We start from the raw sequence: 24,527 nt of genomic DNA on the forward strand, positions 1-24,527 counted from the left end.
TCCGGTCTGCAGGTGATTCCCATCACTCCACCAGTCACATTCAAGTAACCCTCCTGTCTGCAGGTGATTCTCATCCCTCCACTAGTTATGGCCGAGTATCCAGCCTCTTCACCAGAGAGTAATATCTCTCCACCAGTTACAGCCCAGTAACTAGCCTCTCCGCCGGTGATTCCCATCACTCCACCAGTTACAGTTCAGTAACCCACTTCTCTGCCAGTGACTCCCATCTCTCCAACAGTAACCAGCATCCAAGCCGGTGACTCACTTCTCTAAATGAGATAAAGCCCAGTAACCCTTCTCTCCACCAGTTACACCCCAGTTAACCCTCCTCTCCACCAGTGTTTCCCATCTCTCCACCAGTTACAGCCCAGTAACCCTCCTCTCCACCAGTGATTCCCATCTCTCCACCAGTTACACCCCAGTAACCCGCTCTCCACTGGTGATTCCCATCTCTCCACCAGTTACACCCCAGTAACCCTCCTCTCCCCCAGCTACATCCTAGTAACTCTCCTCTCCGCCAGTGATTCCCATCTCTCCACCAGTTACACCGCAGTAACCCTCCTCTCCACTGGTGATTCCCATCTCTCCACCAGTTACAATCCAATAACCCTCCTCTCCACCAGCGTTTCCCATCTCTCCACCAGTTACACCCCAGTAACCCTCCTCTCCACCAGTTACAGCCCAGCAACCCTCCTCTCCACCAGTTACATCCCAGTAACCCTCCTCTCCACCGGTAATTACCATCTCACCACCAGTTACATCCCAGTAACCTGCCTCTCCGCCGGTGATTCCTATCTCTCCACAAGTTACAACCCAGCTCCCCTCCTCTCCTATAGTGATTCCCATCCCTTCACCAGTTACATCCCAGTAACCCTCCTCTCCTATGGTCATTCCCATCCCTCCACCAGTTACATCCCAGTAACCCTCCTTTCCTATGATGATTCCCATCCCTCCACCAGTGACATCCCAGAAACCCTCCTCTCCACCAGTGATTCCCATCTCTCCACCAGTGACATCCCAGTAACTCTCCTCTCCACCAGTGATTCCCATCTCTCCACCAGTGGCATTCCAGTAAACCTCCTCTCCACCAGTTACAGCCCAGTAACTATCCTCTCCGCCTGTGATTCCCATCCCTTCACCAGTGACATCCCAGTAACTCCTCTCCACCAGTGATTATCATCTCTCCACCAGTGACATCCCAGTAACCCTCCTCTCCACCAGTTACAGCCCAGTAACTCTCCTCTCCACCAGTGACATCCCAGTAACCCTCCTCTCCACCAGTGACAGCCCAGTAACCCTCCTCTCCACCAGTGACAGCCCAGTAACTCTCCTCTCCACCAGTGACAGCCCAGTAACTCTCCTCTCCACCAGTGACAGCCCAGTAACCCTCCTCTCCACCAGTGACAGCCCAGTAACTCTCCTCTCCACCAGTGACAGCCCAGTAACTCTCCTCCCCACCAGTGACAGCCCAGTAACCCTCCGCGCCACCAGTGACAGCCCAGTAACCCTCCTCGCCACCAGTGACAGCCCAGTAACTCTCCTCTCCACCAGTGACAGCCCAGTAACCCTCCTCTCCACCAGTGTCCATCTCTCCACCAGTGACATCCTAGTAACCCTCCTCTCCACCAGTGACATCCCAGTAACCCTCCTCTCCACCAGTGATGCCCATCTCTTCACCAGTGACATCCCAGCAACCCTCCTCTCCACCAGTGACATCCCAGTAACCCTCCTCTCCACCAGTGATGCCCATCTCTTCACCAGTGACATCCCAGTAACCCTCCTCTCCACCAGTGACGCCCATCTCTCCACCAGTGACATCCCAGTAACCCTCCTCTCCACCAGTGACGCCCATCTCTCCACCAGTGACATCCCAGTAACCCTCCTCTCCACCAGTGATGCCCATCTCTTCACCAGTGACATCCCAGTAACCCTCCTCTCCACCAGTGACGCCCATCTCTCCACCAGTGACATCCCAGTAACCCTCCTCTCCACCAGTGATGCCCATCTCTTCACCAGTGACATCCCAGTAACCCTCCTCTCCACCAGTGACGCCCATCTCTCCACCAGTGACATCCCAGTAACCCTCCTCTCCACCAGTGACGCCCATCTCTCCACCAGTGACATCCCAGTAACCCTCCTCTCCACCAGTGATGCCCATCTCTTCACCAGTGACATCCCAGTAACCCTCCTCTCCACCAATGACGCCCATCTCTCCACCAGTGACATCCCAGTAACCCTCCTCTCCACCAGTGATGCCCATCTCTTCACCAGTGACATCCCAGTAACCCTCCTCTCCACCAGTGACATCCCAGTAACCCTCCTCTCCACCAGCGATGCCCATCTCTTCACCAGTGACATCCCAGTAACCCTCCTCTCCACCAGTGACGCCCATCTCTCCACCAGTGACATCCCAGTAACCCTCCTCTCCACCAGTGATGCCCATCTCTTCACCAGTGACATCCCAGTAACCCTCCTCTCCACCAGTGACGCCCATCTCTCCACCAGTGACATCCCAGTAACCCTCCTCTCCACCAGTGACGCCCATCTCTCCACCAGTGACCCTCATCTCTCCACCAGTGACAGCCCAGTAACTCTCCTCTCCACCAGTGACAGCCCAGCAACCCTCCTCTCCACCAGTGACAGCCCAGTAACTCTCCTCTCCACCAGTGACAGCCCAGTAACTCTCCTCTCCACCAGTGACAGCCCAGTAACCCTCCTCTCCACCAGTGACAGCCCAGTAACTCTCCTCTCCACCAGTGACAGCCCAGTAACTCTCCTCTCCACCAGTGACAGCCCAGTAACCCTCCGCGCCACCAGTGACAGCCCAGTAACCCTCCTCTCCACCAGTGTCCATCTCTCCACCAGTGACATCCTAGTAACCCTCCTCTCCACCAGTGACATCCCAGTAACCCTCCTCTCCACCAGTGATGCCCATCTCTTCACCAGTGACATCCCAGTAACCCTCCTCTCCACCAGTGACATCCCAGTAACCCTCCTCTCCACCAGTGATGCCCATCTCTTCACCAGTGACATCCCAGTAACCCTCCTCTCCACCAGTGACGCCCATCTCTCCACCAGTGACATCCCAGTAACCCTCCTCTCCACCAGTGACGCCCATCTCTCCACCAGTGACATCCCAGTAACCCTCCTCTCCACCAGTGATGCCCATCTCTTCACCAGTGACATCCCAGTAACCCTCCTCTCCACCAGTGACATCCCAGTAACCCTCCTCTCCACCAGTGATGCCCATCTCTTCACCAGTGACATCCCAGTAACCCTCCTCTCCACCAGTGACGCCCATCTCTCCACCAGTGACATCCCAGTAACCCACCTCTCCACCAGTGATGCCCATCTCTCCACCAGTGACCCTCATCTCTCCACCAGTGACAGCCCAGTAACTCTCCTCTCCACCAGTGACAGCCCAGCAACCCTCCTCTCCACCAGTGACGGCCCATCTCTCCACCAGTGACATCCCAGTAACCCTCCTCTCCACCAGTGATGCCCATCTCTTCACCAGTGACATCCCAGTAACCCTCCTCTCCACCAGTGACGCCCATCTCTCCACCAGTGACATCCCAGTAACCCTCCTCTCCACCAGTCATGCCCATCTCTTCACCAGTGACATCTCAGTAACCCTCCTCTCCACCAGTGACGCCCATCTCTCCACCAGTGACATCCCAGTAACCCTCCTCTCCACCAGTGACGCCCATCTCTCCACCAGTGACATCCCAGTAACCCTCCTCTCCACCAGTGATGCCCATCTCTCCACCAGTGACATCCCAGTAACCCTCCTCTCCACCAGTGATGCCCATCTCTTCACCAGTGACATCCCAGTAACCCTCCTCTCCACCAGTGATGCCCATCTCTTCACCAGTGACATCCCAGTAACCCTCCTCTCCACCAGTGACGCCCATCTCTCCACCAGTGACATCCCAGTAACCCTCCTCTCCACCAGTGATGCCCATCTCTCCACCAGTGACATCCCAGTAACCCTCCTCTCCACCAGTGATGCCCATCTCTTCACCAGTGACATCCCAGTAACCCTCCTCTCCACCAGTGATGCCCATCTCTTCACCAGTGACATCCCAGTAACCCTCCTCTCCACCAGTGACATCCCAGTAACCCTCCTCTCCACCAGTGATGCCCATCTCTTCACCAGTGACATCCCAGTAACCCTCCTCTCCACCAGTGACGCCCATCTCTCCACCAGTGACATCCCAGTAACTCTCCTCTCCACCAGTGATGCCCATCTCACCAGTGGCATCCCAGTAACCCTCCTCTCCACCAGTGACGCCCATCTCTCCACCAGTGACATCCCAGTAACCCTCCTCTCCACCAGTGACGCCCATCTCTCCACCAGTGACCCTCATCTCTCCACCAGTGACAGCCCAGTAACTCTCCTCTCCACCAGTGACAGCCCAGCAACCCTCCTCTCCACCAGTGACAGCTCAGTAACTCTCCTCTCCACCAGTGTCCATCTCTCCACCAGTGACATCCTAGTAACCCTCCTCTCCACCAGTGACATCCTAGTAACCCTCCTCTCCACCAGTGACATCCCAGTAACCCTCCTCTCCACCAGTGATGCCCATCTCTTCACCAGTGACATCCCAGTAACCCTCCTCTCCACCAGTGATGTCCATCTCTCCACCAGTGACATCCCAGTAACCCTCCTCTCCACCAGTGACGCCCATCTCTCCACCAGTGACCCTCCACTCCACCAGTGACGCCCATCTCTCCACCAGTGACCCTCCTCTCCACCAGTGATGTCCATCTCTCCACCAGTGACATCCTAGTAACCCTCCTCGCCACCACTGTCCTTGCTGTGATTCCGGGGTGGTGCTGGATCAGGCCTTGTGCACACGCTGCGCTCTAGTACTGGGGTGAATAGTGGTTGGACACTTTGGCCATCCTCACTACTTGGACAGGTAATCTCCCAGTATTCCTTGTTGCAGGGCCACAGACGCCATACTGAGGTGTGATGTCACCGTGTGCTGACCACCCCATAATCCCAGCACACTGATCTCTGCTGTGGGGAGGCATTACACCCCGTCACCTCAGCACACTGCCTGCCAGAGCCGAGGTCCGGACCACTCAGGAGCCCCGCCCTGTTAGCAGTCATTACATGGCGACGGGAAAGTGACGTCAGGCGGCGCGGTAGTGACGTCACTACTTCCTGCAGAGGCGCAGAGTCATTGTGTGCAGCCAGGATGATGAGCAGTGAGATGCGGCTGTTCCCCGGAGGACCGGCGCCGGGAGAACTGCACAGCTTTCCGGGGCTGGGGCCCTACAGACACACGCTGTAAGTAATGGGGCCATGGAGGGCGGCGCCGGTATAATTGGGGGAAGGGCCCCAAAACTCTGTACCCGGAGCCCGCATGTCCCTGCTCGGACCCCATTAACACGAGGGGCCTGGACAATGCTCCACAGAGGCCACTGTGCCCCCATCATCTCATCAGACCCTCCTCATGATCATCTCTCTGTACTTTCAGTTTCACTTCTGATGCAGTGAGTACAGTATATGTACACGGGCCGTGCGCGCCCCCTCGCGTGTGCACGTTTCCTTATCTGTACACGAGATGGTCAAAATTGTTGGTACCCCTCGTTTAATGACAGGAAAACCCCCAGTGGTCACAGAAATGCTCTGCTGTGCTGGTTTACCCCCACATATGGGGTATTGGCGTTCTCAGAACAAATTGAACAACTTTTCGGGTCTAATTTCTCCTGTTACCCTTGGGAAAATAAAACATTGGGGGCTAAAAAATCATTTTTGTGGAAAAAAAGATTTTTTATTTTCACAGCCCTATGTTATAAACCTCTGCAAAGTACTTGGGTGTTCAAAGTTCTCACAACACAGCTAGACAGGTTCCTTGGGGGGGTCTAGTTTCCAAAATGGGGTCACTTGTGGGGGGTTTGTACTGTTTAGGTACATTAGGGGCTCTCCAAAGGCAACATGACACCCGCAGACCATTCCATCAAAGTCTGCATTCCAAAACGTCACTACTTCCCTTCCGAGCTCTGCCATGTGCCCAAACAGTGGTCCCCCCCCAAATATGGGGTATCAGGACAAATTGCACAACAGCTTCTGGGGTCTCTACCCTTGGGAAAATACAAAATTGTGGGCTCAAAGATCATTTTTTGTGGAAAAAAAATGATTTTTTTATTTTCACGGCTCTACGTTATAAACTTCTGTGAAGTACTTGGAGATTCAAAGTGTTCACACATCTAGATAAGTTCCTTGGGGGGGGGGTCTAGTTTCTAAAATAGCGTTATAATTGGGGGTTTCCACTGTTTGGGCACATCAGGTGCTCTCCAAACGCTACATGGCGTTAGATTTCAATTCCAGCCAATTCTGCATTGAAAAAGTCAAATGGCGCTCCTTTCCTTCCGAGCTGTTCCGTCCGTCTAAACAGTGGTTCCCCCCACATACGGGGTATCGGCGTATTCAGGAGAAATTGCACAACAAAAGTTGTGGTTCATTTTCTCTTTTTACATTTCTGAAAATAAAAAAACTGGTTCTGAAGTAAAAGGTTTGTGAAAAAAAGTTAAATGTTTATTTTTTCCTTCCACATTGCTTCAGTTCCTGTGAAGCACGTAAAGGGTTAATAAACTTCTTGAATGTGGTTTTGAGCACCTTGAGGGGTGCAGTTTTTAGAATGGTGCCACTTTTGGGTATTTTCTGTCATGTACACCCCTCAAAGTGACTTCAAATGTGATGTGGTCCCAAAAAAAAAATGGTGTAAATTTTGTTCTAAAAATGAGAAATCGCTGGTTAACTTTTATCCCTTATAACTTCCTAACAAAAAAAAATTGTTTCCAAAGTTGTGCTTATTTAAAACAGACATGTGGGAAATGTTACTTATCAACTATTTTTGTGTGACACATCTCTCTGATTTAAGGGGATAAAAATTAAATGTTTGAAAATTGTGAAATTTTAAAAATTTGCCATATTACCGTTTTTTTTATAAATAAACGCAAGTCATATCGAATAAATTTTACCACTAACATTAAGTAAAATATGTCACGAAGAAACAGTCACAGAATCAGCGGGATCCATGGAAGCGTTGCAGAGTTATTACCTCATAAAGGGACAGTGGTCAGAATTGTAAAAATTGGCCCGGTCATTAAGTAGCAAATTGGCTTTGTCACTAAGGGGGTTAAACGAGGGGTACCAACAATTTTGACCCCATGTATGTGTATATGAGGTACCATTCTCTGCTGTTAGGGTGTGTGCACACGTTGCGGATTAGCCTGTGGGTTTTTCTGCAGATAATCCGCATCTCTTGGCAGAAACCGCAGGGTAAAACGCGTGCATTGTTCCTGTGCATTGCTTGCGGATTCTAGTGCGTTTTGGCTGTGTGGATTGCAGCAAAACTTTGTCTCGTGTGCTTCTAGAGAGAGAGAGATTTTGTATGTGCCAGAATGGAAAACGCTGCTGCGGATCCGCAAAAAACAATTGACATGCTGCAGAAAATAAACTGCTGTTACTACGCGCAGAATTTTCCACAGCACGTGCACAGCGTTTTTCATTTTGCATTGATTAAAAGGGTACTGTACACCGCACCAGAATCCGCAAGGTGTGCACACACCCTTCCATTGCACTCTGTTGCCTTGTAGTGCTATCTGTCTATATGTATCCTATGTGTGTATGTTCAGGTCTGTCTATTCCCTCTGTGTATATTCAGTTGTCTATACCCCCTGTATATGTATAAGGTAAATCCAATGAACATAGTGAGTGGAGAATTAAAGTAGGATAGAACAAATTACAATCTCACACACCCACAACAGGTACGGACAGTAGATGAACAACTGTAATAATATACTCACAGAGGACAATCCAGTCATAGGGTCAAATAGCAAATAAAATCAATTTTATTGGTATATAAAAGATCATACAGACAGGCACAAAGTGAAGCTAGAAGATGGAAAGGTCATTCTAACAATATGTAGGAGGCCCAAGGTAGGTATGTCAGAAGGCAGGTACATAACATTATAATAGTGAACACAAATCACATTGCTCATACACGCACAATGGCAATAAAGGATACCTGAATTAGGCAAAATTACTAGAGCCAAAGTTAGGCCACATTCATCAAGTAGATAGGTAGCGCTAAACGTGCACCCTTGATAAAGGTACGCCGAAACGCGGAGCGGATAGGACTGTGTAGGAAGGCAGCTCTGCTCCTTTAAGGTACCTGTATATATATTTTCTTACATGGTACACGTTTAGCGCTACCTATCTACTTGATGAATGTGGCCTAACTTTGGCTCTGGTAATTTTGCCTAATTCAGGTATCCTTTATTGCCATTGTGCGTGTATGAGCAATGTGATGTGTTCACTATTAGAGTTGAGCGATACCGTCCGATACTTCAAAATATCGGATCGGAATGGATCGGCCGATCTTTAAAAAAAGTATCGGTATCGCCGATGCCGATACCGGAAGTCCCATTCAAGTCTGAGACTTCCGGTATCGGAATTGGAAAAACCCTTTCGTGCCCTTGTACAGCCTCTCGGGGGTCTGTACGGGTCTGCCGGGGGTCTCTGCCGGTGGGCTGTGCGGCCTGCCGGGGGGCTGTACCGGCCTGCCGGGGGGCTGTGCCGGCCTGCCGGGGGGCTGTGCTGATGTCCGGGGGTCTACAAGTCCCATCGGGCGATGCCTGCTACCATGACAGTGATTGACACAATAGCCAATGATGGGACAGTAGTAGTCCCATCATCCGGCTAATGTTTAAAAAAAAAAAAATAAAATACTACATACATACTACATGCATGCTACATACATACTACATGCTACATACCACATATATACTACATACATACTACATGCATGCTACATACATACTACATGCATGCTACATACATACTACATGCATGCTACATACATACTACATGCATGCTACATACATACTACATGCATGCTACATACATACTACATGCATGCTACATACATACTACATGCATGCTACATGCATGCTACATACATACTACATGCATGCTACATACATACTACATGCATGCTACATACATACTACATGCATGCTACATACATACTACATGCATGCTACATACATACTACATGCATGCTACATACATACTACATGCATGCTACATACATACTACATGCATGCTACATACATACTACATGCATGCTACATACATGCTACATATATACTACATGCATGCTACATACATGCTACATGCATGCTACATACATGCTACATACATACTACATATATACTACATGCATGCTACATACTACATGCATGCTACATACATACTACATGCATGCTACATACATACTACATGCATGCTACATACATACTACATGCATTCTACATACATACTACATGCATGCTACATACATACTACATGCATGCTACATACATACTACATGCTACATATATACTACATGCATGCTACATGCATGCTACATGCATGCTACATACATACTACATACATACTACATGCATGCTACATACATACTACATGCATGCTACATACATACTACATGCATGCTACATACATACTACATGCATGCTACATACATACTACATGCATGCTACATACATACTACATGCATGCTACATACATACTACATGCATGCTACATACATACTACATGCATGCTACATACATACTACATGCATGCTACATACATACTACATGCATGCTACATACATACTACATGCATGCTACATACTACATGCATGCATGCTACATGCTACATGCATGCTACATGCTACATACATACTACACATATACACTACACATATACTACATGCATGCTACATACATACTACATGCATGCTACATACATACTACATGCATGCTACATACATACTACATGCATGCTACATGCATGCTACATGCATGCTACATACATACTATATGCATGCTACATACATACTACATGCATGCTACATACATACTACATGCATGCTACATACATACTACATGCATGCTACATACATACTACATGCATGCTACATACATACTACATGCATGCTACATACATACTACATGCATGCTACATACATGCTACATGCTACATACATACTACACATATACACTACACATATACTACATGCATGCTACATACATACTACATGCATGCTACATACATACTACATGCATGCTACATGCATGCTACATGCATGCTACATGCATGCTACATGCATGCTACATGCATGCTACATGCATGCTACATGCATGCTACATACATACTACATGCATGCTACATACATACTACATGCATGCTACATACAATACATTCATACAATACATACATAGACATACAGTACATATAACATAGAGTAACATACTTACCAATACTTGTCACATTGTTCCCCGAAGCCATTGTCTTTTACGGAATAAATATTAACATAAACCACAAAAATACTCACCCATGATCCGAAGCAGTCCCCGAGTGTGTCCCACGACGATCTTGGGTAGAGAACTGCAGCATCAGCTGATGCTGCCGCTCTACGGGCTGCAGGAATCCAATGACGGGAGGTAGGTATCCTTCCGCACTGTATTCCTCCGCCACTTAAAAAAAAAAAAAGTCCCTAGTCTCACTTTATGGCAAAAGCTGCGTGGGAACTTTCTCACACAGCAATGTCAAAAGTGAGACTAGGGACTATTTTTTTTTTTTTTACAGTGGCGGAGTAATACAGTGCGGAAGGATACCTACCTCCCGTCATTGGATTCCTGCAGCCCGTAGAGAGCGGCAGCATCAGCTGATGCTGCAGTTCTCTACCCAAGATCGTTGTGGGACACACTCGTGGACTGCTTCGGATCATGGGTGAGTATTTTTGTGGTTTGTTATGTTAATATTTATTCCGTAAAAGACAATGGCTTCGGGGAACAATGTGATAAGTATTGGTAAGTATGTTACTCTATGTTATATGTACTGTATGTCTATGTATGTATTGTATGTAGCATGTATGTAGCATGCATGTAGCATGTATGTAGCATGCATGTAGCATGTATGTAGCATGTATGTAGCATGTAGTATATATGTAGTATGTATGTAGTATATATGTAGTATGTATGTAGTATATATGTAGCATGCATGTAGCATGCATGTAGCATGCATGTAGCATGTATGTAGTATGTATGTAGCATGCATGTAGTATGTATGTAGCATGCATGTAGCATGCATGTAGTATGTATGTAGCATGCATGTAGCATGCATGTAGCATGTATGTAGCATGCATGTAGTATGTATGTAGCATGCATGTAGTATGTAGTATGTATGTAGCATGCATGTAGTATGTAGTATGTATGTAGCATGCATGTAGTATGTATGTAGCATGTAGTATGTATGTAGCATGTAGTATATATGTGGTATGTATGTAGCATGTAGCATGCATGTAGTATGCATGTAGCATGCATGTAGTATGCATGTAGTATGTAGTATGTATGTAGCATGCATGTAGTATGTATGTAGTATGTATGTAGCATGCATGTAGTATGTATGTAGCATGCATGTAGTATGTATGTAGTATGTATGTAGCATGCATGTAGTATGTATGTAGTATGTATGTAGTATGTATGTAGTATGTATGTAGTATGTATGTAGCATGCATGTAGTATGTATGTAGTATGTATGTAGCATGCATGTAGTATGTATGTAGTATGTATGTAGCATGCATGTAGTATGTATGTAGTATGCATGTAGTATGCATGTAGCATGTATGTAGCATGCATGTAGCATGCATGTAGCATGCATGTAGCATGCATGTAGCATGCATGTAGCATGCATGTAGCATGTATGTAGCATGTATGTAGCATGCATGTAGTATGTATGTAGTATGTATGTAGCATGCATGTAGTATTTTTTTTTTTTTTAACATTTAACACATTAGCCGGATGATGGGACTACTACTGTCCCATCATTGGCTAATGTGTCAATCACTGTCATGGTAGCAGGCATCGCCAGATGGGACTTGTAGTCCCATCGGACGATGCCTGCACAGACCCCCGGACATCAGCACAGCCCCCCGGCACGAAGAAACAGTCACAGAATCAGCGGGATCCATGGAAGCGTTGCAGAGTTATTACCTCATAAAGGGACAGTGGTCAGAATTGTAAAAATTGGCCCGGTCATTAAGTAGCAAATTGGCTTTGTCACTAAGGGGGTTAAACGAGGGGTACCAACAATTTTGACCCCATGTATGTGTATATGAGGTACCATTCTCTGCTGTTAGGGTGTGTGCACACGTTGCGGATTAGCCTGTGGGTTTTTCTGCAGATAATCCGCATCTCTTGGCAGAAACCGCAGGGTAAAACGCGTGCATTGTTCCTGTGCATTGCTTGCGGATTCTAGTGCGTTTTGGCTGTGTGGATTGCAGCAAAACTTTGTCTCGTGTGCTTCTAGAGAGAGAGAGATTTTGTATGTGCCAGAATGGAAAACGCTGCTGCGGATCCGCAAAAAACAATTGACATGCTGCAGAAAATAAACCGCTGTTACTACGCGCAGAATTTTCCACAGCACGTGCGCAGCGTTTTTCATTTTGCATTGATTAAAAGGGTACTGTACACCGCACCAGAATCCGCAAGGTGTGCACACACCCTTCCATTGCACTCTGTTGCCTTGTAGTGCTATCTGTCTATATGTATCCTACACTCACTGGCCACTTTATTAGGTACACCATGCTAGTAAGGGGTTGGACCCCCTTTTGCCTTCAGAACTGCCTCAATTCTTCGTGGCAGAGATTCAACAAGGTGCTGGAAGCATTCCTCAGAGATTTTGGACCATATTGACATGATGGCATCACACAGTTGGCGCAGATTTGTCGGCTGCACATCCCTGATGCGAATCTCCCGTTCCACCACATCCCAAAGATGCTCTATTGGATTGAGATCTGGTGACTGAGGAGGCCATTTGAGTACAGTAAACTCATTGTCATGTTCAAGAAACCAATCTGAGATGATTCGAGCTTTATGACATGGCGCATTATCTTGCTGAAAGTAGCCATCAGATGTTGGGTACATTGTGGTCATAAAGGGATGGACATGGTCAGCAACAATACTCAGGTAGGCTGTGGCGTTGCAACGATGCTCAATTGGTACCAAGGGGCCCAAAGAGTGCCCAGAAAAAATTCCCCACACCATGACACCACCACCACCAGCCTGAACCGTTGATACAAGGCAGGATGGATCCATGCTTTCATGTTGTTTACGCCAAATTCTGACCCTACCATCCGAATGTCGCAGCAGAAATCGAGACTCATCAGACCAGGCAACGTTTTTCCAATCTTCTACTGTCCAATTTCGATGAGCTTGTGCAAATTTTAGCCTCAGTTTCCTGTTCTTAGCTGAGAGGAGTGGTACCCAGTGTGGTCTTCTGCTGCTGTAGCCCATCTGCCTCAAAGTTCGACGCACTGTGCGTTCAGAGATGCTCTTCTGCCTACCTTGGTTGTAACGGGTGGCAATTTGAGTCACTGTTGCCTTTCTATCAGCTCGAACCAGTCTGCCCATTCTCCTCTGACCTCTGGCATCAACATGGCATTTCCGGCCACAGAACTGCCGCTCACTGGATTTTTTTTCTTTTTCGGACCATTCTCTGTAAACCCTAGAGATGGTTGTGCGTGAAAATCCCAGTAGATCAGCAGTTTCTGAAATTCTCAGACCAGCCCTTCTGGCACCAACAATCATGCCACGTTCAAAGGCACTCAAATCACCTTTCTTCCCCATACTGATGCTCGGTTTGAACTGCAGGAGATTGTCTTGACCATGTCTACATGCCTAAATGCACTGAGTTGCCGCCATGTGATTGGCTGATTAGAAATTAAGTCTTAACACACAGTTGGACAGGTGTACCTAATAAAGTGGCCAGTGAGTGTATGTGTGTATGTTCAGGTCTGTCTATTCCCTCTGTGTATATTCAGTTGTCTATACCCCCTGTATATGTATAAGGTAAATCCAATGAACATAGTGAGTGGAGAATTAAAGTAGGATAGAACAAATTACAATCTCACACACCCACAACAGGTACGGACAGTAGATGAACAACTGTAATAATATACTCACAGAAGACAATCCAGTCATAGGGTCAAATAGCAAATAAAATCAATTTTATTGGTATATAAAAGATCATACAGACAGGCACAAAGTGAAGCTAGAAGATGGAAAGGTCATTCTAACAATATGTAGGAGGCCCAAGGTAGGTATGTCAGAAGGCAGGTACATAACATTATAATAGTGAACACATATCACATTGCTCATACACGCACAATGGCAATAAAGGATACCTGAATTAGGCAAAATTACTAGAGCCAAAGTTAGGCCACATTCATCAAGTAGATAGGTAGCGCTAAACGTGCACCCTTGATAAAGGTACGCCGAAACGCGGAGCGGATAGGACTGTGTAGGAAGGCAGCTCTGCTCCTTTAAGGTACCTGTATATATATTTTCTTACATGGTACACGTTTAGCGCTACCTATCTACTTGATGAATGTGGCCTAACTTTGGCTCTGGTAATTTTGCCTAATTCAGGTATCCTTTATTGCCATTGTGCGTGTATGAGCAATGTGATGTGTTCACTATTAGAGTTGAGCGATACCGTCCGATACTTCAAAATATCGGATCGGAATGGATCGGCCGATCTTTAAAAAAAAGTATCGGTATCGCCGATGCCGATACCGGAAGTCCCATTCAAGTCTGAGACTTCCGGTATCGGAATTGGAAAAACCCTTTCGTGCCCTTGTACAGCCTCTCGGGGGTCTGTACGGGTCTGCCGGCCTGCCGGGGGTCTCTGCCGGTGGGCTGTGCGGCCTGCCGGGGGGCTGTACCGGCCTGCCGGGGGGCTGTGCCGGCCTGCCGGGGGGCTGTGCTGATGTCCGGGGGTCTGTGCAGGCATCGTCCAATGGGACTACAAGTCCCATCGGGCGATGCCTGCTACCATGACAGTGATTGACACAATAGCCAATGATGGGACAGTAGTAGTCCCATCATCCGGCTAATGTTTAAAAAAAATAAATAAATAAAATACTACATACATGCTACATACATACCACATATATACTACATATATACTACATATATACTACATGCATGCTACATACATACTACATGCATGCTACATACATACTACATGCATGCTACATACATACTACATGCATGCTACATACATACTACATGCATGCTACATACATACTACATGCATGCTACATACATACTACATGCATGCTACATGCATGCTACATACATACTACATGCATACTACATGCATGCTACATGCATGCTACATGCATGCTACATGCATGCTACATGCATGCTACATGCATGCTACACATATACACTACACATATACTGCATGCTACATACATACTACATGCATGCTACATGCATGCTACATGCATGCTACATGCATGCTACATACATACTACATGCTACATACATACTACACATATACACTACACATATACTACATGCATGCTACATACATACTACATGCATGCTACATACATACTACATGCATGCTACATACATACTACATGCATGCTACATACATACTACATGCATGCTACATACATACTACATGCATGCTACATGCATGCTACATGCAATACATTCATACAATACATACATACATACAGTACATATAACATAGAGTAACATACTTACCAATACTTGTCACATTGTTCCCCGAAGCCATTGTCTTTTACGGAATAAATATTAACATAAACCACAAAAATACTCACCCATGATCCGAAGCAGTCCACGAGTGTGTCCCACGACGATCTTGGGTAGAGAACTGCAGCATCAGCTGATGCTGCCGCTCTACGGGCTGCAGGAATCCAATGACGGGAGGTAGGTATCCTTCCGCACTGTATTCCTCCGCCACTTAAAAAAAAAAAAAAGTCCCTAGTCTCACTTTATGGCAAAAGCTGCGTGGGAACTTTCTCACACAGCAATGTCAAAAGTGAGACTAGGGACTATTTTTTTTTTTTTACAGTGGCGGAGTAATACAGTGCGGAAGGATACCTACCTCCCGTCATTGGATTCCTGCAGCCCGTAGAGAGCGGCAGCATCAGCTGATGCTGCAGTTCTCTACCCAAGATCGTTGTGGGACACACTCGTGGACTGCTTCGGATCATGGGTGAGTATTTTTGTGGTTTGTTATGTTAATATTTATTCCGTAAAAGACAATGGCTTCGGGGAACAATGTGATAAGTATTGGTAAGTATGTTACTCTATGTTATATGTACTGTATGTCTATGTATGTATTGTATGAATGTATTGTATGTAGTATGTATGTAGCATGTAGTATGCATGTAGCATGCATGTAGTATGCATGTAGCATGCATGTAGCATGCATGTAGCATGCATGTAGCATGCATGTAGTATGTATGTAGCATGCATGTAGTATGTATGTAGCATGCATGTAGTATGTATGTAGCATGCATGTAGTATGTATGTAGCATGCATGTAGTATGTATGTAGCATGCATGTAGTATTTTTTTTTTTTTTAACATTTAACACATTAGCCGGATGATGGGACTACTACTGTCCCATCATTGGCTAATGTGTCAATCACTGTCATGGTAGCAGGCATCGCCAGATGGGACTTGTAGTCCCATCGGACGATGCCTGCACAGACCCCCGGACATCAGCACAGCCCCCCGGCACGAAGAAACAGTCACAGAATCAGCGGGATCCATGGAAGCGTTGCAGAGTTATTACCTCATAAAGGGACAGTGGTCAGAATTGTAAAAATTGGCCCGGTCATTAAGTAGCAAATTGGCTTTGTCACTAAGGGGGTTAAACGAGGGGTACCAACAATTTTGACCCCATGTATGTGTATATGAGGTACCATTCTCTGCTGTTAGGGTGTGTGCACACGTTGCGGATTAGCCTGTGGGTTTTTCTGCAGATAATCCGCATCTCTTGGCAGAAACCGCAGGGTAAAACGCGTGCATTGTTCCTGTGCATTGCTTGCGGATTCTAGTGCGTTTTGGCTGTGTGGATTGCAGCAAAACTTTGTCTCGTGTGCTTCTAGAGAGAGAGAGATTTTGTATGTGCCAGAATGGAAAACGCTGCTGCGGATCCGCAAAAAACAATTGACATGCTGCAGAAAATAAACCGCTGTTACTACGCGCAGAATTTTCCACAGCACGTGCGCAGCGTTTTTCATTTTGCATTGATTAAAAGGGTACTGTACACCGCACCAGAATCCGCAAGGTGTGCACACACCCTTCCATTGCACTCTGTTGCCTTGTAGTGCTATCTGTCTATATGTATCCTATGTGTGTATGTTCAGGTCTGTCTATTCCCTCTGTGTATATTCAGTTGTCTATACCCCCTGTATATGTATAAGGTAAATCCAATGAACATAGTGAGTGGAGAATTAAAGTAGGATAGAACAAATTACAATCTCACACACCCACAACAGGTACGGACAGTAGATGAACAACTGTAATAATATACTCACAGAGGACAATCCAGTCATAGGGTCAAATAGCAAATAAAATCAATTTTATTGGTATATAAAAGATCATACAGACAGGCACAAAGTGAAGCTAGAAGATGGAAAGGTCATTCTAACAATATGTAGGAGGCCCAAGGTAGGTATGTCAGAAGGCAGGTACATAACATTATAATAGTGAACACATATCACATTGCTCATACACGCACAATGGCAATAAAGGATACCTGAATTAGGCAAAATTACTAGAGCCAAAGTTAGGCCACATTCATCAAGTAGATAGGTAGCGCTAAACGTGCACCCTTGATAAAGGTACGCCGAAACGCGGAGCGGATAGGACTGTGTAGGAAGGCAGCTCTGCTCCTTTAAGGTACCTGTATATATATTTTCTTACATGGTACACGTTTAGCGCTACCTATCTACTTGATGAATGTGGCCTAACTTTGGCTCTGGTAATTTTGCCTAATTCAGGTATCCTTTATTGCCATTGTGCGTGTATGAGCAATGTGATGTGTTCACTATTAGAGTTGAGCGATACCGTCCGATACTTCAAAATATCGGATCGGAATGGATCGGCCGATCTTTAAAAAAAGTATCGGTATCGCCGATGCCGATACCGGAAGTCCCATTCAAGTCTGAGACTTCCGGTATCGGAATTGGAAAAACCCTTTCGTGCCCTTGTACAGCCTCTCGGGGGTCTGTACGGGTCTGCCGGCCTGCCGGGGGTCTCTGCCGGTGGGCTGTGCGGCCTGCCGGGGGGCTGTGCCGGCCTGCCGGGGGGCTGTGCTGATGTCCGGGGGTCTGTGCAGGCATCGTCCAATGGGACTACAAGTCCCATCGGGCGATGCCTGCTACCATGACAGTGATTGACACAATAGCCAATGATGGGACAGTAGTAGTCCCATCATCCGGCTAATGTTTAAAAAAAATAAATAAATAAAATACTACATACATACTACATGCATGCTACATACATACTACATGCTACATACATACCACATATATACTACATATATACTACATGCATGCTACATACATACTACATGCATGCTACATACATACTACATGCATGCTACATACATACTACATGCTACATACATGCTACATACATACTACATGCATGCTACATACATACTACATGCATACTACATGCATGCTACATACATACTACATGCATGCTACATACATACTACATGCATGCTACATACATACTACATGCATGCTACATGCATACTACATGCATGCTACATACATACTACATGCATGCTACATACATACTACATGCATGCTACATACATACTACATGCATGCTACATACATACTACATGCATGCTACATACATACTACATGCATGCTACATACATGCATGCTACATACATGCATGCTACATACATGCATGCTACATACATGCATGCTACATACATGCATGCTACATACATGCATGCTACATACATGCATGCTACATGCATGCTACATGCATGCTACACATATACACTACACATACTACATGCATGCTACATACATACTACATGCATGCTACATACATACTACATGCATGCTACATACATACTACATGCATGCTACATACATACTACATGCATGCTACATACATACTACATGCATGCTACATACATACTACATGCATGCTACATACATACTACATGCATGCTACATACATACTACATGCATGCTACATACATACTACATGCATGCTACATACATACTACATGCATGCTACATACATACTACATGCATGCTACATGCATACTACATGCATGCTACATGCATGCTACATGCATGCTACATGCATGCTACATGCATGCTACATGCATGCTACATGCATGCTACATGCATGCTACATGCATGCTACACATATACACTACACATATACTACATGCATGCTACATACATACTACATGCATGCTACATACATACTACATACAATACATTCATACAATACATACATAGACATACAGTACATATAACATAGAGTAACATACTTACCAATACTTGTCACATTGTTCCCCGAAGCCATTGTCTTTTACGGAATAAATATTAACATAAACCACAAAAATACTCACCCATGATCCGAAGCAGTCCACGAGTGTGTCCCACGACGATCTTGGGTAGAGAACTGCAGCATCAGCTGATGCTGCCGCTCTACGGGCTGCAGGAATCCAATGACGGGAGGTAGGTATCCTTCCGCACTGTATTCCTCCGCCACTTAAAAAAAAAAAAGTCCCTAGTCTCACTTTATGGCAAAAGCTACGTGGGAACTTTCTCACACAGCAATGTCAAAAGTGAGACTAGGGACTATTTTTTTTTTTTTTTTACAGTGGCGGAGTAATACAGTGCGGAAGGATACCTACCTCCCGTCATTGGATTCCTGCAGCCCGTAGAGAGCGGCAGCATCAGCTGATGCTGCAGTTCTCTACCCAAGATCGTTGTGGGACACACTCGTGGACTGCTTCGGATCATGGGTGAGTATTTTTGTGGTTTGTTATGTTAATATTTATTCCGTAAAAGACAATGGCTTCGGGGAACAATGTGATAAGTATTGGTAAGTATGTTACTCTATGTTATATGTACTGTATGTCTATGTATGTATTGTATGAATGTATTGTATGTAGCATGCATGTAGTATGTATGTAGCATGTATGTAGCATGTAGTATATATGTAGTATGTATGTAGTATATATGTGGTATGTATGTAGCATGCATGTAGTATATATGTAGTATGTATGTAGCATGCATGTAGCATGCATGTAGCATGTATGTAGCATGCATGTAGTATGTATGTAGCATGCATGTAGTATGTATGTAGTATGTATGTAGCATGCATGTAGTATGTATGTAGCATGTATGTAGTATGTATGTAGTATGTATGTAGTATGTATGTAGCATGCATGTAGTATGTATGTAGCATGCATGTAGTATGTATGTAGCATGTAGTATGTATGTAGCATGTAGTATGTATGTAGCATGCATGTAGTATGTATGTAGCATGCATGTAGTATGTATGTAGCATGCATGTAGTATGTATGTAGCATGCATGTAGTATGTATGTAGCATGCATGTAGTATGTATGTAGCATGCATGTAGCATGTATGTAGCATGCATGTAGCATGTATGTAGCATGCATGTAGCATGCATGTAGCATGCATGTAGCATGCATGTAGCATTTTTTTTTTTTTTAACATTTAACACATTAGCCGGATGATGGGACTACTACTGTCCCATCATTGGCTAATGTGTCAATCACTGTCATGGTAGCAGGCATCGCCAGATGGGACTTGTAGTCCCATCGGACGATGCCTGCACAGACCCCCGGACATCAGCACAGCCCCCCGGCAGGCCGGTACAGACCCCCACAGGGTGAACAGCCCCCCCCGGCAGGCCGGTACAGACCCTGGGCAGTCCACACAGCCCCCCGGCAGGCCGGCGCAGGCCCGAAATGACGGCGCATCATGATGCGCACACACCGCGCATCATGATGACGTAATTTCGGCTGTCAATCAACTTTGAACTTCCGATTCCGATGCCCGATATTGAAAAAATATCGGATGTCGGTATCGGAATTCCGATACAGCAAGTATCGGCCGATACCCGATACTTGCGGTATCGGAATGCTCAACACTATTCACTATTATAATGTTATGTACCTGCCTTCTGACATGCCTACCTTGGGCCTCCTACATGTGGTTAGAATGACCTTTCCATCTTCTAGCTTCACTTTGTGCCTGTCTGTATGATCTTTTATATACCAATAAAATTCCCCTGTATATGTAGCCCATGTGTGTGTCTGGTTCTGTCTGTAACCCCTGTATATGTATCCTGTGTACACTCCCTGGCAGAAGTTATGTCTCTTATCCATGTTATGTAAATAAAAGCTTATCACCTGACGTTAATCAATGCAGAAATATTGATCATTTAATGGACACAGAATGGTCAGATTTTGGCAAGACAAGTTTTGTCGCCCACAGAAAGTAATGTGATATTCAAACAAATAATTAACTTAAAATACAAATATATGTTGCATAACATTGGTGAATGAAGTTGTGGTGCTATTAGAGTCATATTTAAAATTTTGTGACTTCCATGAGCTAGAAGGACTGCATCCATGCGGTTCAACAGTGATTCATACAATTTATTAATGAAGTCATCAGGAATAGCAAAGATTGCAGTCTTACATGCCTCCCAGAATTCATCTAGAGTCTTTGGTTTTGTCTTCCAAACTTCCTCTTTCATCCTACCCCAAACAAGTTCAATGATGATCATGTCTGGTGACTGGGCTGGCCAGTCCTTGAGCACCTTGATCTTTATTGCCTGGAGGAACTTTGTTGTAGAGATGGATGTATGAGATGGAGCACCATCCTGCTGCACAATTTGACCGCTTTTATGATTTGGAATATGAGGTAGCTAATACTTCTTGATATTCTAGGCTATTGATATTGCCTTCCACCTTGCAAATGTTTCGCACACCTCCATACTGAATGTAACCCCAGACCATGATCTTTCCACCACCAAATTTAACTTTTTCTGACTGTATTTTGGATCCTTACAGGCTCCAGTAGGTATCCTGCAGTATTTGTGGTGTAATTCTACTGAAGGTTCATCAGAGAAATCCACCTTCTGCCACTTTTCCAGCATCCATCTGTTTAGCAGGCCGTGGGACTTTGCAAATGCCACACGGTTTTTTACTTGCCTTTTGTTTAGTTTTGGCTTCTGAGCACTGATTCGACCATGGAGGCCATTTCGAGACAGAATCCTACAAACTGTTCTAGTTGACACAGGGACTTGAGGAGACCAGGCCTGTTGGAGCTCTGCTGCAGTGGAAGAGGGGCTTGCTTTGGATTTTCGAACCAACAAACGTTCCTCCTGAGCAGTTGTCTTGCGGGGTCTGCCGGACCTGGGCTTGTCAAACACATCTCCAGTCTCTTCAAATCTTTTTTTAATTCTTTGTACTTGACGCTGAGACACATTAAAGGTGCCAGCCACCTCTGCAGTGGATCTGGTCTTCAGCCTCTTGATAATCCAGGCTTTGGTCGCAGGGTGGATTTTTGGCATGTTGTCAGAGCTCAAGTGAAGGCCTAGGGTGCTGGGTTTCTTTTTATACACACCCACTAATTAACCGATCATTGACTAAGCACAGGTGAGGATGTAAACTAGGATTGGGTGCATTATATGACCAGGCGACAAAACTTTTGTCTTGCCAAAATCTGACCATTCCGTGTCCATTAAATGATCAATATTTCTGCATTGATGCCAATTTATTTTCTTAACCTAACCCACATTTCGGAGGGTTTCAGCTTTCAAAAAAATTAATTCATCCATTGGTTGTATAATTAACATCAGGTTATAAGCTTTTATTTACATAACATGGATAAGCGACATAACTTCTTTTAGGGAGTGTATATTCAGCTCTGTCTATACCCCATGTGTTTCCTGTGTGTGTATGTTCAGTTCTGTCTGTACCCCCTGTATGTAAGTTCAGTTCTGTCTGTAACCCCTGTATATGTATCCTGTGTGTGTATATTGTTCTGTCTGTATAATTCATAACATTCTCTATACATGGGGTGTATATTTGCTCCCACATCTGTATATACTGCTTATAGAAGACACACATGATCTGTTTGACACAACGGCTCTTGTCTCTGCAGGAATCCGATGGTGACAGGGACCTCAGTTCTGGGGGTGAAGTTTGATAATGGGGTGATGATCGCTGCGGACATGTTGGGCTCGTATGGCTCGCTGGCCAGATTCCGCAACATCTCCAGGATAATGAAGGTGAACTCCTGCACCATGCTGGGGGCATCCGGAGACTATGCCGACTACCAGTACCTGAAGCAGGTGCTAGACCAGATGGTGTAAGTGCGAATGTCTGATGTCTCATTGTGGGGAAGTGTGGTCTGGGATCGGGCCTGTAGTGACCTCCCGTAATGTGATGACTGTATTGCAGGATTGACGAGGAGCTGGTGGGTGATGGGCACAACTACAGTCCTAAGGCCGTCCATTCGTGGCTCACACGTGTCATGTACAACCGTAGGAGCAAGATGAATCCTCTGTGGAACACCGTGGTGCTGGGGGGGTACTACAAAGGAGAGAGGCAAGTACACCGGTGCGCAGGCTGGATCTGGCCCTCATTTCCTGGTAATGTGCAGATACTATATATGCCGGCGGTGTTACCCTGTATATGGAGGCTGCGCACTGTGCCTCACACGGGTCACAGGCCTCATGTGCCTGTAATTTGCCAGCACGAAGGGCTGCCATTTATTAGCCAATGCGTAGTGAGCTGATTATCTGTCTCTACAGTTTCCTGGGTTATGTAGACAAATTGGGAGTTGCCTATGAAGCCCCCACAATAGCCACAGGGTTTGGCGCTTACTTGGCTCAGGTATGTGGACATCACGGGCAGTGAGCGGTTGGCCGGAGATTGGCTTCCATGCTTAGTTATGGCTTCCTTCTGCAGCCGTTGATGCGAGACGTGGTGGAGAATAAGCCCACACTGACACGGGAAGAGGCCCGGCAGCTGATAGAGCGCTGTATGAAGGTGCTGTATTACCGAGATGCCAGGTCCTATAACAGAGTAAGTTGCTGGCGTTAGCGGCCACTGCCCAAGCTTGGAGTGCTGTGCACGACTCACCGTCCTCTTGCCTTATAGTACGAAATCGCCACCGTCACAGAGAAAGGAGTGGAGATTGAGGGACCGCTGTCATCTGAAACCAACTGGGAGATTGCACATCTGATCAGGTGAGATGCGCCCCTCCCCTTCTGGAATAATGAGCTGTATACAACCCTAATCGCACCTTCTTTTCTTGCAGTGGATTTGAATGAGACGTGGCTGCTGCTTCCTGAAGACTGTGATTCTTCTTGCTTTTTTTTTTTTTTTCTTTATATATGAAAAATAAATCTGATACCCAGCCTGTGTTCATAATGGGGTCTACATTGCTCTCCTGTCATCATGCGCAGATAGTGAAGAGATGAAACATTGGGCCTGATTTACTAAGCCACGGGCCAAAAAAATGGTAGTAAGTGTGCCTGATGAGACTCGGTTTGGACCTGCTATAAAGTAAGAGTGGTAGGCCTCCTGTCAAGCTGC

At 45.8% G+C, this 24,527-nt stretch overlaps 1 protein-coding gene across 1 annotated transcript; it reads left to right on the plus strand.

The window, feature by feature from the left end:
• Positions 1 to 5,136: 5,136 nt before the first annotated feature.
• On the plus strand, positions 5,137 to 24,362 carry PSMB4 (proteasome 20S subunit beta 4). Its single transcript, XM_073552416.1, has 7 exons — positions 5,137 to 5,299; positions 23,089 to 23,295; positions 23,388 to 23,534; positions 23,741 to 23,822; positions 23,898 to 24,014; positions 24,090 to 24,178; positions 24,250 to 24,362. The coding sequence occupies exons 1-7, from the start codon at positions 5,208 to 5,210 to the stop codon at positions 24,260 to 24,262; spliced, it is 747 nt and encodes a 248-aa protein (XP_073408517.1). The 5' UTR covers positions 5,137 to 5,207; the 3' UTR covers positions 24,263 to 24,362.
• Positions 24,363 to 24,527: the final 165 nt, after the last annotated feature.

This window comes from Dendrobates tinctorius, unplaced genomic scaffold, assembly GCF_039654945.1.
Source record: "Dendrobates tinctorius isolate UK_male_01 unplaced genomic scaffold, ASM3965494v1 ptg000189l, whole genome shotgun sequence".
Lineage (NCBI taxonomy): Eukaryota > Metazoa > Chordata > Amphibia > Anura > Dendrobatidae > Dendrobates > Dendrobates tinctorius.

Bases quoted from the DNA above. Each gene is read 5' to 3' on its own strand.
- PSMB4 (XM_073552416.1), top strand. From the start codon at position 5,208: ATGATGAGCAGTGAGATGCGGCTGTTCCCCGGAGGACCGGCGCCGGGA. The intron at 5,300-23,088 runs GTAAGTAATGGG...TTGTCTCTGCAG, and splicing joins GGGCCCTACAGACACACGCT to GAATCCGATGGTGACAGGGA. The intron at 23,823-23,897 runs GTATGTGGACAT...TTCCTTCTGCAG, and splicing joins TTGGCGCTTACTTGGCTCAG to CCGTTGATGCGAGACGTGGT.